Below are 15868 nucleotides of genomic sequence, written 5' to 3'. Positions count from 1 at the left end.
CTCTCCCTCCCTCTCTCTCTCTCTCTCTCTCTCTAAACAGGGGCAGGACGAGTTATTAAGATGCTCGTTTATGTTTCAACTAATCGTTTTATTTGCCCTGACCTGCAATAAGACATTTTCGTGCCAGATTTGATCTAATTCCAGCTCGAATAGCCGTTTTTATATTGTAAGACGTAATATCGCATTTCAGTGTGTTTTTGGAACAATGTATTAACGTTTTTACCACATCTGACTGTCTCCCAGTCTGTAGAATAGACGAATATTAGATATATACAAATGAGAAAAAGACTGAATAACCAACGAAAGTGTAACGCTCTACGAGTCAGGGAGTGGAATATCAGAAGTTTGAACCTGGAACAGAAGGTAAAAAATTTGAAAAAAGGGAATGCTAAGGTCCAGTCTAGATACAGATAAAGTGTAATGGATTATTATATGGTAATATCAGCAAATGGTATAACGGTATAACGAGAGTAGGATTCGTTACGAATAGGAAGGTAGGGCAGAGAATGAGTTACTGTGAACAGTTCACTGGTACGATTGTTCTCATCAGATTCGACAGCAAACCAACACTGACAACAATAGCTCAGGTTACATGCTGATGTCACTAGCAGCAGATGAACAGATGGAGCAAGTCTGTGAGGGTACTGAGGGGTAATTCAGTGCATAAAGGGAGATGAAAATCTAATAGTCCTGGAAAATTGGCATGTGGTTCTACAGGAAGGAGTAGAAGAAAGGGTTACAGAAGAAAATAGGCTTGGTTGTAGGAATGAGGTAGAAGAAAGACTAATTGAAGTTTGCAATAAATTGAAGATGGTAATAGCGAATACTCTGTTCAATAATCACAAGAGGAGGAGGTATACTTGGAAAAGGCCAGATAATGTGGGAAGATTTCAGTTAGATTACATCATGGTCAGACAGAGATTCTGAAATTAGATACTGGGTTGTAAGGCATATCCACGAGCAGAATTAAACTCAGACCACAATGTAGTAGTGACGAAGAGTAGGCTGAACTTTAAGAGGTTAATCAGGAAGAATGAATATGCAAAGAAGTGGGATATGGAAGTACTAAGGAATAATGATATATACTTGAAGTTCTCTAAGATTATAGATACTGGAATAAGGAACAGCTCAGTAGGCAGTACACCTGAAGAGGAATGGACACATCTTAAAAGGGCAATCATAGAAATTGGAAAGAAAAACATATGTACAATGAAGGTAACTGTAAGAAACCATTGGTAACAAAACAAGTGAAAGAAGGAAGTAGAAAAATGTTCAGGGAAATTCAGAAATGTGGAAATACAAGTCACTTAGGAATGAAATAAGTAGGAAGTACAAGGAAGCCAAAGTGAAATAACTGCATGAAAAATTTGAAGAAATCGAAAAAGAATTTACTGTTGGAAGAAACGATTCAACATACAGAAAGTCAAAACTCCCTCCAGTGAAATTAAAAACAAAGGTGGTAGCATTAAGAGTGCAATCGAGAGCAGAGAGCATGTAAGTGGGAAGAAAACACTGAAGGCCACTTTGATGGAAGGACTTATCTGTTGAGGAGGACTTGTCTGATGATATAGTAGAAGGAGAAACAAGAGTCGGTAGGAAAGAGAAAGGGGATCCAGTATTAGAATCAGGATGTAAAAGAGCTTTGGTGACTTAAGATCAAATAAGGCAGATGAGGTAGATAAGATTCCATCGGAATCTATAAAATCATTGGGGGAAGTGGCAACACTATTCACATCGGTGTGCAGAATGTATGAGTCTGGTAATATACTGTCAGACTTTTGGAAGAATATCAACATAATCCCAAACACAGCAAATGGTGACAAGTGCGAGAATTACCAGATTAATAGTTCATGCATCCATGGTACTGACAAGATTAATAGACAAAATAATGGAAAAGAAAATTGAGGATCACTTAGATGACGATCGGTTTGGGTTTAGGAAAGGCAAAGGCACCAGAGAGCAATTCTGACGTTGCAGTTGATAAATGAAGCAAGACCAAAGTACAATCAAGACACCTTCATAGGATTTGTCGACCTGGGAGAAACGTTCGACAATTCCGAGAAAAATAGGGGTAAGCTATAGGGAGAGATGGATAACATACTATATGTAAAAGAGTCAAGAGGGGATAGTAAGAGTGGATGACCAAGAATGAAGTGCTCGGATTAAGAAGAATGTAAGACAGGGATGTAGCCTTCACCCCTACTGTTCAATCTGTATAGTGAAGAAGCAGCGATGGAAATAAAAGAAAGGTTCAGGAGTGGAGTCAAAATTTAAGTTGAAAGGATATCATTGATACGTTTCACTGATGACATTGCTATCCTGAGGTCAACTGAAGAAGAATTACACATTATGCTGAATGGAATGAACAATCAAATGAGTACAGAATGTGGATCAGGACTAATGGTCACAAAGTAGGTGAAGTCAAGGAATTCTGCCACCTAGGCAGCAAAATAACCAATGATAGACAGAGCAAGAAGGACATCGAATGCAGAGCAGCCCTGCCAAAAAGGGCATCCCTGGCCAAGTCAAGTCTACTAGTATCCAACATCGGCCTTAATTTACGGAAGAAATTTCTGACAATGTACGTTTGGAACCCAGCTTGTGTAGTATGAACTGTGGGAAAATTGTAACAGAAGAGAATCGAAGCATTTGAGGCGTGGTGGGCTGATAAGGTAAGGAATGAGGAGGTTCTGTGAAGAATCGGAGAGGAAAGGAATATGAGGGAAACACTGACAAGTAGATGGGACAGGATGATAGGATATGGAGCTGTAGAGGGTAAAAACTGTAGAGGACAGTTAGTGTCTTTTCTTGCAGTTACAGTTAATGTTCTTCCAGCTAACATGTCGATTAGTTTTGTTGTCCATCAGTAATGATTTATGAAGTAAGCCATGCTTCCAAACCAGTTCAAATGCTCAACTTACTTGTAAAACGATGAAAGCAACTTATGTTTTCTGCTTCAATGAATGATTTTTATGCTAAAATTTGATCAGTGCAGATTCATCCTGGTCAGAAGTATCTACAGTTACAAATTTTCACCTTCAAATCAATTTTTGAAAATAATTGTTGTGAACTAACTTTTAAAGCGAAGGTAGAAGTATTGTATGATTTGTGTAGTAGAAGTTCAGAAGTGAAATTTTGCTTAAGTCCTGAAGAAGATGTTCTCAGACAAATTTAACGATTTTAATATTCTTACTCTGTCAACGACCTTACCGCAGTGGTAACACCAGTTCCCATCAGATCACCAAAGTTACGTGCTGTCGGGCTGGGCTAGCAGTTGGATGGGTGACCATCCTGTCTGCTGAGCGCCGTTGGCAAGCGAGGTGCACTCAGCCCTTGCGAGGCAAACTGAGGAGCTACTTGATTGAGAAGTAGAGCCTTTAGTCTCGGAAACTGACATACAGCCGGTAGAGCAGTATTCTGACCACAAGCCCCTCCATATCCACATCCAGTGATGCCTCTGAGCTGAGGATGACACAGCGGCCGGTCAGTACCATTGGGCCTTCATGCCCTGTTTGGTAGGAGAAATATTCGACTCTCTTTGTGGCAATAAGTAAAGTGAAAGCGAGTAAATAAGTTTTGAATAAAGTAAAGATAAAAACCTTTGGTTGTAAATGAAATTCAGTAAACCACAGAGACTTATAAAAAGAAATTTGCATCTGTGGCTCAGTAACACTGTTGCATAAAAATACACAGCCTACCTTTGACATTTGAAATATCATTTGTAAAGAGAAAGTTATAAACAAAGTGTCTTTATGAATTAAATGTGTTTATCATGCTATCAGAATATTTAATTATCTAATCTGTTGGTAGTGAAAAATGCAAACATAGAAGTCCCCTCTGGTTAAATTTATTTTACCACATAGTGATGATTAAATATCCATGAACTTTCTAGATCAAAAGTATGTATGTATGTGGGTGTAGTAGTTGAAAGTTTCCTGTGTCTTTCTCAGAACTGTACCCTGAAAATATATTTATTTGTGAAATTAAGTTTGGGAACAGTAGGAAAATAGACCTAATTTACTTTTTCTGCTTTTCTGGAACTTAACCACTTCTTTGCCTAGATAGGCTGGTGACTACAAATCCATTAAACAGATCATTTATTGAACTTGATACAGAAAGGTCATATATATTATCCAATTTCACTGCATTTCTTACCAACAGCTAGTGAACTTTTACGAAAGGGAACTAATAGTCTCATTTCCATATGCATTAGCCATACATCAGGTCAGATCCAGTAGAAGGGGTAGCATTATACAACACGTGTATACTATATGCACAATCCTCTGATAATAGTGTTATGCTATTTCTCACAACTCGTCAGTGCACGGTCACTGTCAGGTTAAGGAGTGTTCATATTTTATTTTATTTATTTATTTATTGTTCTGTGGGACCAAATTAAGGAGAAATTCTCCATGGTCATGGAACGAGTCACTACATGAAATTATAACACGGTAGTAGAAACAGATAAAATGAAAAATAAAAAACATGTTCAGGTGACAAATCGTAAGTTTAAATAAAGAAAATCAACAATGTAACACTGGAATTTGTTTAATTTTTTAGCTCTTCCAGGAGCTCCTCGACAGAATACAAAGAGTGAGCCATGCGGAAACTCTTCAGTTTAGACGTAAAAGACTTTGGGCTACTACTAAGATTTTTGAGTTCTTGTGGTAGCTTATTGAAAATGGATGTAGCAGAATACTGCACTGCTTTCTGCACAAGAGTCAAGGAAGTGCATTCCACAAGCAGATTTGATTTCTGCCCAGTACTGACTGTTGCGGCATTTCAAATCAGTTCAACTCACATGGTCTCAACTCGCATGACTGTTCTCAACCGGCTTTTTTTTCTCTCTTTCGCGGGAATTGTGATTTTTTCAAGATGATTTTCAATTGTTTTTACACACAAAGTGTACATAAACAAAACGATAGCTTATGTATGTGGATGCTGCAGTCCACATTTGCACAAAAACGACGATTATAGAACGTAGATGGTTTGCAGCTTTCAGGGATCACTTGAATATTAGAGAAAGAAGACCGATGTGCAAAACAAAGCAAGGAAATAATGTGGGTCCAAAAAATTCGATTATGTGGTGCAGAAGGGGTATTTCACACACTATACAAAGAGCTTGAGGAAGAGGAATTTACATTTTTATATTTTAGAAATTGAAGTATCAGTTTCTTTTTATTTATCAAACTGCATGCAGAATTACTAAAAGAAACACAGTATTATGAGCTGCCAGTGAATCCCATAAAAATTAGTTTCTTTAAGGTTAAGTTTAGTTGCCAGTCCACCACAAATTTTTGTACAATAGTCATATCTACCTAAATACCTTTTCCCTATAGGTTTAGTAGATCAAGTGCCTTATTTGCACTGGGGTTAGCTAGTACAACCACATAAATATTGACCACTGATGCTTGCAAAACTGTTTCACGCACAATTCGGAGAGCAGTTTAACAATTAATAGGCCAGCCACAGATACATATTGAAACAAACAACTTGCAATGTCTAAAGGTTTCAGTGCATTTATTTTTTGTAACACAAAAATTGCCTGACAACACACAGATAAACTCCACCTACTAACTAGTCTTATTCTGTCGTTATTCATTATAAATTTTAGCAAAAGAAGTAACGAAACGAAACAATTTATAGCAAATAGCAAATAACGAACAACAAACAACTGATATCAACCACGAAAACCGCGAGGAAAAGAAATGTAGAGATATGCCCATCGCTGTATATCGGGAAGAAATGTGCTTGTGGGTCACGTAATCAGCAACCGACCGATGACGCCAGCCCTCAAAATTTTCCTCCAGAGAAACGTTGACGGCGCCGTGACGTGACCTGAGATGATGGGACGGGCAGTGTGGATGCCGCCTTGTGAAATGCATTGAAGAATATTTTGAAGTGACGTGACGCGACGGCCAGTATGTATTGGCCTTGATGTGGTGGTGGGAGCATGCATAGTTATAGTTGTCCGGGGAAAAATAGCTTCTTTAATCGAAATAGATCGATATTCCAAAGAATTTCCAACTTCATTACCAAGTGTGTTATAACTTTGCAGATACATAGCTAAGTCGACTGACAGCTGAGAAGTGAAAAGCACGAAAAGTGCAAATTTAAGATATAAAGATGACAGCACAGTAAGACAAAAAGTGTGAAGATGGCAACGTCCGTCGGTATGGAAGGGTGGGAAGGTTAGAAAAAGAAAAGAAAAAAAAATCTGCGTTTGACTACATCGTTTACTGTTGGATCATAAGCATGTTAACTCCCTTTAATGACAAACCGCTATGAAAGTTGCGTGCGGTTCTGTGCGTTTGTTATTGTCCACGTCATTGGGTGGTGACGATTTGCTAATGATTATGCGAATAATTCGGTCCTAATTTTTAAACCGATTTCGGATACAAAAGAAATATATGTTGTTATGTTATGACGTTCGAGCTTCAGTATGCGAAAATACGGCTTTCGGGAGTGGTAGCATTTTAGGGAACTCTGCTGCGTTAACAACTGTTCCAAATTATAACAATTACATACATCGCGATTTAGGATTATATGGAGAGAGAAAAAGACCGTGTATATAATATGGATATCATATTTCTGTGTCTATTTGTCAATTTTCTAGCCGATTAAAATGTGACAATAACAGTATAAACATTAGCTTAGAAGGGCATAAAATGTATATTATGCACAAGATAACCTGCGTTATTTGTTTTTGTAGTGTGAAGTGACAGTCATTCTGAAGAATTTCCATGTTTCTTTCTATTTCTCAGATCTACGGAAACAAGCACGGCAGCTTGAAAATGAGATTGACCTCAAACTCGTTTCCTTCAGCAAGCTTGGAACAGGCGTTGGGGGCCATGGTTTCAAGTCTGAAAGGTACTGGCCACACACAATGTTGTATTTATTACTCTATAAATAGAGATAAACTACTCAGCACATCTGTTTTCTTTGTATCTGCCCCAGTGCCAGTGTGGGATGGAAAAGGATAGGCTATTAGAGTAATTCATAGCAGTTACAAAACTGAAAACTGTTGATTGGGGTGGGGGGAAGAGGGATACATATGGACCGTCATGTGTTATTTTACTTTTTATTTATTGTATGTCAGGCAGATAGTTTCAGCAAGAAGTTTGATCATGATATGTGCATCAAGCTCTTAGAAGTTCATAATGAATTATTATTATTATTATTATTCCATAGCATCATGAGATTTGAAGTAAAAGTTAGATGAGCTGATTATGTAGTTAGAGGTGATGAGAAATTGGAAGAGAGAGATATCTTGTACCTGGCCAACATCACAGGAATAGAATACCATCATATTAGTGATTGTAAGCTGTGATCTTCTGTATGCAAAGTCTGTTTTTTGAAGGATTGCAAAATTTGTGATAGATGAACACTGATAAAAATATTGTAACAAGTAGTCGTAGAAGATCAGCTTCCATATCATTGTGCCTGCAACTTTTACTGGCAAATATACTCTATGGCCCAGAGACCATTGGAAAAAATTTAAGTTCTGTAAAGTTCTGATTTGTTGTTGTCACTTGCCCGAAGAGATTCCATAAAATATTGATTGAGAAAGTAATCTGTAAACATTACCTGCTAAATCTCAATTTAGCAACAAATTTCCAGTCTGTGTGTGGTTATAAGAAAAGATTCAAAATTCTGTAAGTTAACCCATACAGTGAGAATAAGTGTTCACTAATTTGTTAATTTACTATCTTACCTTGACAGAAAGTTGGTAAGCAAAATATATGACTATGTAGCTCAGAGATATTGTCATGCAAAACAAGACTTTGAATGATGTCAAGGTAATGTTTTAGAATACACAATGTGGAATGAAATGAAGTTTTTTTAAGCGAGTACATGCTAAAGTAGGGTCTTAATATATTATTAGTTGAACATATTTTTCCCAAAAGCTACTATTAATTCAGCAGATAACTAAAAATCTTAAAGTGCAGACAGAAAATGGAGATTTATCAAATTTCTAGGATAAGTTCTGTGGTATATACATGCCATACTCCAAAAATTGCCACTATTCTTTTCAAAGTCAAAGAACTTCCAAGTGAGTCTTCCAGGGTCTCATTGTTTGATGGTAATCACTGTTTGTCAAGCTGTTTGTGGCACCATATAGATATCACTGATTGTCATGTTGCTAGTGAATACTCCATTGCCATGTAAGGTTCTTGTGTGTGTGTGTGTGTGTGTGTGTGTGTGTGTGTGTGTGTGTGTGTGTGTGTTTTTTTCCTCGTCCAGTAGTGCTGCAGCTCTGTCTCACAGTGCACTTGAAACCTGAAGAACAGTCTTTCATTCGAATTACCTATTCTTGTTACTTCTGTAACCTTCAATAAAGACAAATTACAGCTGAGCGCAGTACTGGAGGGAGGTGAGGAGGGGGGGATTGCCTTCTATGATGGCGCAGTATATGCCTTTGACTCCATAGCTTGTAAGATGCCTTGTACATAGTCAGTACCACGTCATGGGCCTTAAAAATTTTTAACTAAAGGAGCTGCAAGTATGGTAACAGAAATACAAATGGTAACACTTTTTTACAGTGACATTTAGATCCAAAGATGGGCATCAGACCAAGTCCTTAATAAATTAATAATGTGTGTTTCTGATTAATAATTTGGATTAAAGAAGATTAACATTTTGAAGCTACTTAAATTTGTAAAGGATGTGTTGAAATTGAGGAGGACAGTTTGCCAGTTTGAAAGATATAAAAATTATTTTTAAATAAAGGGTAACTTTTCAAGAACTACTGATTTTGTCATTTTTCCAGAAGCAAGATGAAAAGAAAGAAATAAAAAAGAAAAGGGGGCAGTGGCAAAAATGAGAGGCTACTAATTAAGTAAAAAAATTACAAATTGAGAAAGTAATATCAAAATGCTATACTAGAGGCACTACAGAATTTCTGTTACATAATTTAATGTTTCTTTCAAGAAAATGAAAGAGTACATAGTAAATATTTTAAACAATGGCGTCCTCACCATAAATCATATGTCACTCCAAAACCACAAGAAAATCCAAAGATAGGGTTGTCAATGAAGCATAACACATAGAACTGAGAGCATGCTTTATTGAACCAGTGTACATCAAAACAGAACTTATCTCATAGGTGGAACATTGAATGTTCCAGGAAGCTACTATTTATACAACCATTGAATATTCTAGGTATATGAACATGAAATATTTCAAGAATCTTACAGAAATGTTAAATAGGATATAAATAATTGCTGGTGGCAGAGTGTGAATAGGCAACTCACAGCAGCCAGGCAACAACACTAATCACTAGACCACACTGATGACACCAGAGGTCGTAGCATTGCTCCCTCTCCTGGCAGAACTGGGATCCACTGTTTCAGAGGTCCTCAACGGACTAGCTACAGCACCCTGGATTTAGATCTTGTCACTGGTCTAGTGTATGGTGCTGCTGGTAGATCCTCATGTTTCGCTGATGTTACAGCTTTCTCACTGTGATGAACATTGAAGATAGCCCCTCTCATCGAAGCTTCACAATCATAGAGTAGATATTCAGTTTCCTTGAACCTCCCATTGTCGATCTGCACTTGCGGACTATTGTAGGACTTTGTTAGGATGACATGGATGATGTGTCTGCACTTTTGCCTTCTTGATGACGACTTAATGTGTGATGTCCAACTACCAGTGAACAACACAATATGGCACAAATTAGTGCTTTAGTAATATTGCCGATAGTCCTGCTTTCTGCAGCGACATAAAAATCCATACCAAGGCTCCTGTGGTGTAACTCATGGCCAGTGCTTGGTGTTACCATGCTCTCTGTCCTCCTCCTGGACATCCAAGGTCTGTATGAAAAAATGCATGCTAACTGCCTTCTGCCTTGCTTCTTCAGTCCTAGTAATGAGATGTTTCATGTAGCATTTGTGAGAATTGTTTGATTGAAATGGAAACTGTGTATCCATTGTTGTTTGGGCCCCATGATCGTGAAGCAGAAAAAGTGTGAAGCCTGTAGTGTCTTGCTTCACTGTGTCATGTGAAAATGTTGCAACAGGAAGCATTGTATCCCAACCACTCAAACATCAGCATACATTGAGAGCATATCTGCCAATGTCTTATTAAAGACTTCCGTGAGGCCACACGACTGTGTATGGAGTTCGTTATCTTGTGGGTGATGTCGCAACATGAAATTACCACTGATACTATTCTCAGCTGGAAAACTTCCATAATCGAGATCACCACACGTGGTGCTCTGTGTTTCAAAGTGGTGTCTTCTACAAGGAACTTAGCAATTTCCAGAGCTTTGGCAGTCGGCACAGCTTAGGGAATAGCACGGTTGTAGTACCGTAGCCAATCAATACCACACAGGATGTAATCATTCTATGTACAGTGGTTAGCACTAGAGGTTTCAATGTTGTCTGACAGAGGGACCGACAATGTCTGGTGGTGCCCAGCCACTGGTCGCCTGTGTGCCGTGTCCCCGAGCTGATGCACCATTGGCGCCATAGCTCATGTGGACAAGGGGCTGCCTGACTACAGTTCTTGTGTAATTGATGAGTAGCTCCAGTTAGCAACAGTCTATTAAGGTCCTGCCAAGGGCTCAAATAAGGATTTCATCAGAGTGTCATTGTACTAAATTTGAGTATAATGCAATATTTCTCTCAGAACCTGTGTTCTCTCATTCTTTTAATGTCTGCTTCAGAACCCATGTGCGATCCCAATGGGAAAAATAGTTCCTACGGTGATGAAATTTACTTGATCACTTCAACAACAGGCAGCATAGTCAGTGCAGACCATTGTCTGGTGATTTCCATTTGTCAACTTCATGAAGATACCCAAGAATTTGATTCCCATTCAGCAGAATGGTGCTGCTACAGGTGGGATTAGTACTAGATGTCCTGGAGGTAACTGTGGCATGTGCTTCCCTCATTGGCATTCCTTACAATGGCTCACATAGTGTCTAATGGGTCGGTAGAATCCAGGCTAGTCATGCTTGTGTCTTATTTGAGCTAGAGTCTTCATGAATCTCAGATGTCTAGATGTTGAAACGTCATGAAAGTAGTTTAGGATCCCTGTGCACCAGTGAGCTGTGATGACAAGCAACCATTTCCACCTCATCGGATCACAGTCCCTCTTATACAATTTTTCATGGAAGGCACTCTTTCTTAGTTGTAGATTAGTTCTTCTCAGATTTGGAGAGTACTCTGGAGGCATAAGTGATCACCTTTTCAGCAACTTCGTGAATTTGTACTGAAACCATTAGTGCTGGTGTAAAGTTCTGTCTTGGCATTCCCAACATACAATGCTAGAACTAGAGATGATGATAGCACCTCATTAAGGACAAAAAAAGGTCTTTCTTGCACATCATTCCAGGAAAGTTTGGCTTCTCCCTGTAGTAGTCCTTGCAAGGGACATGCACTGTTACAGATGTCCTTCGTGAATCGCTGGTAGTATGCATACATTCTGAGGAAAGTTGTTTGATAATGAATGTGCCAGTTGCTGTGCAATCTGTGACTACTTTTATTTTCAGTGGGTTGGGATAGGCTCCCTTGGCATTCACTGGGTGCCCCAAGATTTTTGTGTCTTGCACGATGAAGAGGCACTTTTCCAGACGAGATGGATATCTGCAGTCTGAACACATTTCGACAGGGCTGTCTGTTGGCTTGGATGCCCCTCAGATGTTTTGAAAAAACGACAGTATCATCCAGATAGCAAAGAAATGCCATCCACTTAAGGTGTGGAAACAATTTTTCTATCAAAGATTCAAATATGGCTGCATGTTACGTAGTCCAAATGGCATAACTTTGAATTCATTGAGGTCATCAGGGGGTTATGAAGGCCTCGTCAAGCTGAATTTGTCATTGTCAGTTGCCTGTTTGCATGTCCATAGCAGAAAAATCTTCGCTCCTTTCAAACAGTTCAGGGTTTCTTCAGTGCATGGCAATGGACAGACGTCTTTCTTTATGATTTCATTCAATCATCAGTAGGTGATGAAGAAAGAACACATGTCAGACTTCTTCACAAGAACCATTGGAGAGGATCAAGGACACTCTGGAGGTTTAATGATGTCATCTGCAGCATCTTCTCCACTTCCTCCCGGATTATCCTTCATTCAGTTGGCGACACACTATATGAGCACTGGCTAACTGTTGGTTGGTCCTATTGTTGATATGTTGTTTTATTATGGGCCACTTGGTCTGCCTTTTCTCCACTCCAGATTTGGAAGCATCCAAAAATTGATGCAGAATGGTTATTGTTCACAAACCTTGTTCCTCAGTCAGGCCAGATCTTATTGGCAGTTTGATAGTAGGTTCCTCCCTACATTGTTTGTAGTGGTAGAAGAGCACTATTCTTCATCAATGACACAGACTGGTTGGATGTCCCTAGGCACATACCATTAGGAATGAGTTGTGGCTTCCTCTGACAATTAATGATCCAAATTCTTCCTTGAGCCCTGCAATGCTTGTGATCATTGCTGGAATGTAGATTTCTTTTGTGAGCCTGAGTGGCTTTTTGCAGTCGACAAAAGCTTCATAGTTTAACTGTGCATCTCAGCTGATGACTATAACCCAACTCGTTAATGATGGTGGGATAACAACATGTTCAACAGCCAACAACCATCCTGAGTAGTCTTTTTGATGCATGCTTGTTAGAATAGTTTTGTCGATCTGTATGTCTGATCTTACATAATCTATGATTGCTTGTGATGCCTGCAAGAATTCCCATCAGAGAATAATATCTTGATTGCATTCTGTTAAAACTACAGAATTGAAAAGCTGTGTTGTTTCATTGATAGTTATTCACACAATGTCGATCCTGTCACCTCAACTTATGAGTATTTCCCATGTGCGACCTTCAGCACAATCACTTTTGTATGACAGAACTTAGTTTCTTTACTGGTGACAGTAACATTCAACACCACCAAAAACAAAGCCCGAGCTGTCTAGTGCCAGACTGATTGGCCATTGATGATGATGCTGAAGAGATTTCCAGTCATCTTGGTAACTGTTATCCATGGAGTATTCCCATCTGTTGTGGCCTCACCTCCAGATTCTTGCCTTACTTAGTTTTCCTCAATTCAGCGGCTAGGCAAGTAGCTGGTACTTCCATACAGCAACAGGAAAAGGCTGTACTGTGTTGTTGGACAGTGACCTTGTCCAGGATATGGCAATAAGCTTCTGCCCACAGGTCAACTGTAGTCATCTGCAGATAGCTGGTGTGAATAAAATTGTGACAGTTGATGTGTGGCAGTGTAATATTCGTGGAACACTTGTCTTCTCTCTCTGCAGTAGCATATAATGTACTGGGCATCCATAGTGAAAACATAGTGGCATGTTGTCCTTCACACTCCAAATGTCTGTTTTTCTATGGAACTTTTACTTTGTGTAGGAGTTGGTTGTCCTTATGTTGGTTGGATGTTGGATGGTTGTTTGATGGCAGCGGCAGAAGACCAAATGGAGAGGTCCATCATTCAGGGTGCATTCAACTGATGGCGCAGATTGGTACCAGATGTTAATAACCTCATCCTCAACGTCGTCCATTACCTCCTGATGTATGGAGTTGGTGTTCGTGGCTTAGGAGTCAAGGATCTCACAATTACTGTTTAACTGTTCTTGGAGAAAGTCGTGCAGGAGTGGATCAAAAAATGCCAAATAAAGATAAATATTGAAAAAAAATATCAATCTTAATAGCACAGCATTCATAGGCGATCTTGCATTACTAGCACATAATATGAAAGAGGCTAAAATTTAAATAAAAGTAATTGAAAAAATACTTGTAAAAACTGGACCACAAATTTTGTTTAAAGAAGAAAAGCAAATTGTGACAACCTTGAAGATTGAAACAACTACTATTTAACTGGACAATTCAGTATGAGAAAGCCTTGGTTGAAAGCAGAGCAACTAAACTGAAAGAAGCTCAATGAACACCTGACCAACCTGTAAGAAGAAACACTTAATAAATTCCTAAGTCAATAATTATGATACTGGGAGGCATTAAATACAACAACACATCAAACTGAAAACATGGATCAAAAGACAGCTTTGAGGAACAGATAATGAGACTTGAGCTGAAAACATATAAACAAAAACAGTACATCATAACTGATGAAGAAAGGTCAGCCAAGTCACATTCGAGAGCAGAATAGGGAGCTAGGAAGTTGAAAAGTCAAATCCCTGCTTGGAAGACTTAATTGTATATGGATTGATTCAAGTGCTCCAGTGTGGGCATATAGCATTTAAAAAAGGGGGGGTGGGGGGGGGGGGGGGTGTGATGGCGGCGGCAAGACGAGTCACCCAAAATTTATCCCAAGTTAATGAAGGTGGTGGTTGATTAGACAGTTGAAAGTGAATGTGCCAAAGACCCATTTGCAACACACACCACCATTCACCCACCGCAGGCAACAAACTGCAACGTTAAAGGCAGAGCCATAAGTGAAACAACTAGCACCGCATACCAATAGGCATGGGTTCATTGCATTGCCCTCTCTGTAGCGACGACCACGATGACGTTGATGAGACACGTAAACAGGCGTAGCTGAACAGTCTGCAATGAGTATACCCAGTATCAAGTTCCTGAGCATGCATTACAGAAAAACTCACCTAAAACCTAAGTGCTTGTTACAGCATGTGAGCCATCCAGATTCTCTGGTGACAGATTTCGTGATTTTCAGAGATGAAACTTTCACATAAACAAATCCCTTCATTCTCTGTCCGTCATTCTTTCTTTCTTTATTCTTTCTGTCCTTGCCTTTCTCCTGCTCAACCTCCATACTGCTCTTGTTGTTTCTCCAACAATGCCATATCGTGGTCATGTCTTTGTTGTCTGTGACTCTTGAACAAATCCACAATAACATAAAATGTCTGAGCACAAAAGCATGCTGTGAAATTAATTTCTGTTTGCTTGTGTCCACAATGCTGAAGTGTATAAGAAAATACAACATTTAGACCTGGACTTTACAGGATGTCTTCATCTACTTTCATTATTTTGGATTCCCAAGTAATAACACCTCACTATGAAGTCTGTCAGAGCATATTCATTCCTCTTAAGAGGACATTGTTGAAATGAGGGTGATGTCCTCTTAAGAGAAATGAATATGCATTGATGCAAATAATAGTCAGGTGTTATGTGTAATTGGTAGAATAGGCAGAATCATGATTGTGGATAAATGTATTTAGCTCAACTAGCAGTCGAGCCCAAAAACTTCATTTTTAACATAACATATTTTAAATCTAAAACAAAACTGTTTCCTATGGACAAGTCCTATTACACAAAAAAATGTTGCTTAGATACTGATCATTGAATGAGAAATGAAAAGAAACAACATACTCACTCTTATTGTTAAATTTAAATGTTATAATTCTTCAATTTCTCCCTGTGTATTAGTCGGAGTCTCCACAAGTATTATTATGTTAATGTCATCCTTTTTTTACTTTAAAAGTTTGTCTGGCTCTACAGATCTGAGGCTCATACAGCACTTCATGCAGGTGTGTTAGTACAGATCAGCCAGAAGATGTATAACATTGGAGACTGATGCAAGGAACTACATATTGTCTGTCATTATTTAGCTCACCATTGACAATGAACGTTTTTCAGGATATGGTGTGAGGGTGCCCACTCTGACTGACATGTTGTTTGAATATGTCGTCGAGGCAATGGGTAAAATTTGCATGTTTGACAGTGTTGTCTCAGACAAGGATTTTCAGTGAAGCAAGGCATTGGATCAAGAGCGAGAGCACTAAAGGCATAATGTTCACAATATTCCTCTCTTAACAAATAAAATGTCATGAAGTTCTCTACTTGAATCCATTGTGAGATTTTAAGATTGCTTCAGTTGAAACTAAAAGTAAGCAAGCTATATGCATGCCTGTGGATAACAATTTCAATCTCTCACTCTGATGTG

At 38.8% G+C, this 15868-nt stretch overlaps 1 protein-coding gene across 1 annotated transcript in view; it reads left to right on the top strand.

Moving 5' to 3' along the window:
- Nucleotides 1-5924: 5924 nt before the first annotated feature.
- The window catches only part of LOC126284469 (Golgi SNAP receptor complex member 1), a 55774-nt gene continuing 45830 nt past the window's right edge, over nucleotides 5925-15868 (top strand). The window contains exons 1-2 of the mRNA XM_049983420.1: nucleotides 5925-6191; nucleotides 6765-6870. Of these exons, the coding sequence (XP_049839377.1) occupies nucleotides 6158-6191; nucleotides 6765-6870 (140 nt within the window). The 5' untranslated portion in view covers nucleotides 5925-6157. The remainder of the gene's footprint in view (nucleotides 6192-6764; nucleotides 6871-15868) is intronic.

Source organism: Schistocerca gregaria, chromosome 8, assembly GCF_023897955.1.
Source record: "Schistocerca gregaria isolate iqSchGreg1 chromosome 8, iqSchGreg1.2, whole genome shotgun sequence".
In the NCBI taxonomy this organism is placed as follows: domain Eukaryota; kingdom Metazoa; phylum Arthropoda; class Insecta; order Orthoptera; family Acrididae; genus Schistocerca; species Schistocerca gregaria.
The sequence above is the reverse complement of the archived record's forward strand: the minus strand, read 5'-3'. Positions and strand labels throughout refer to the sequence as shown.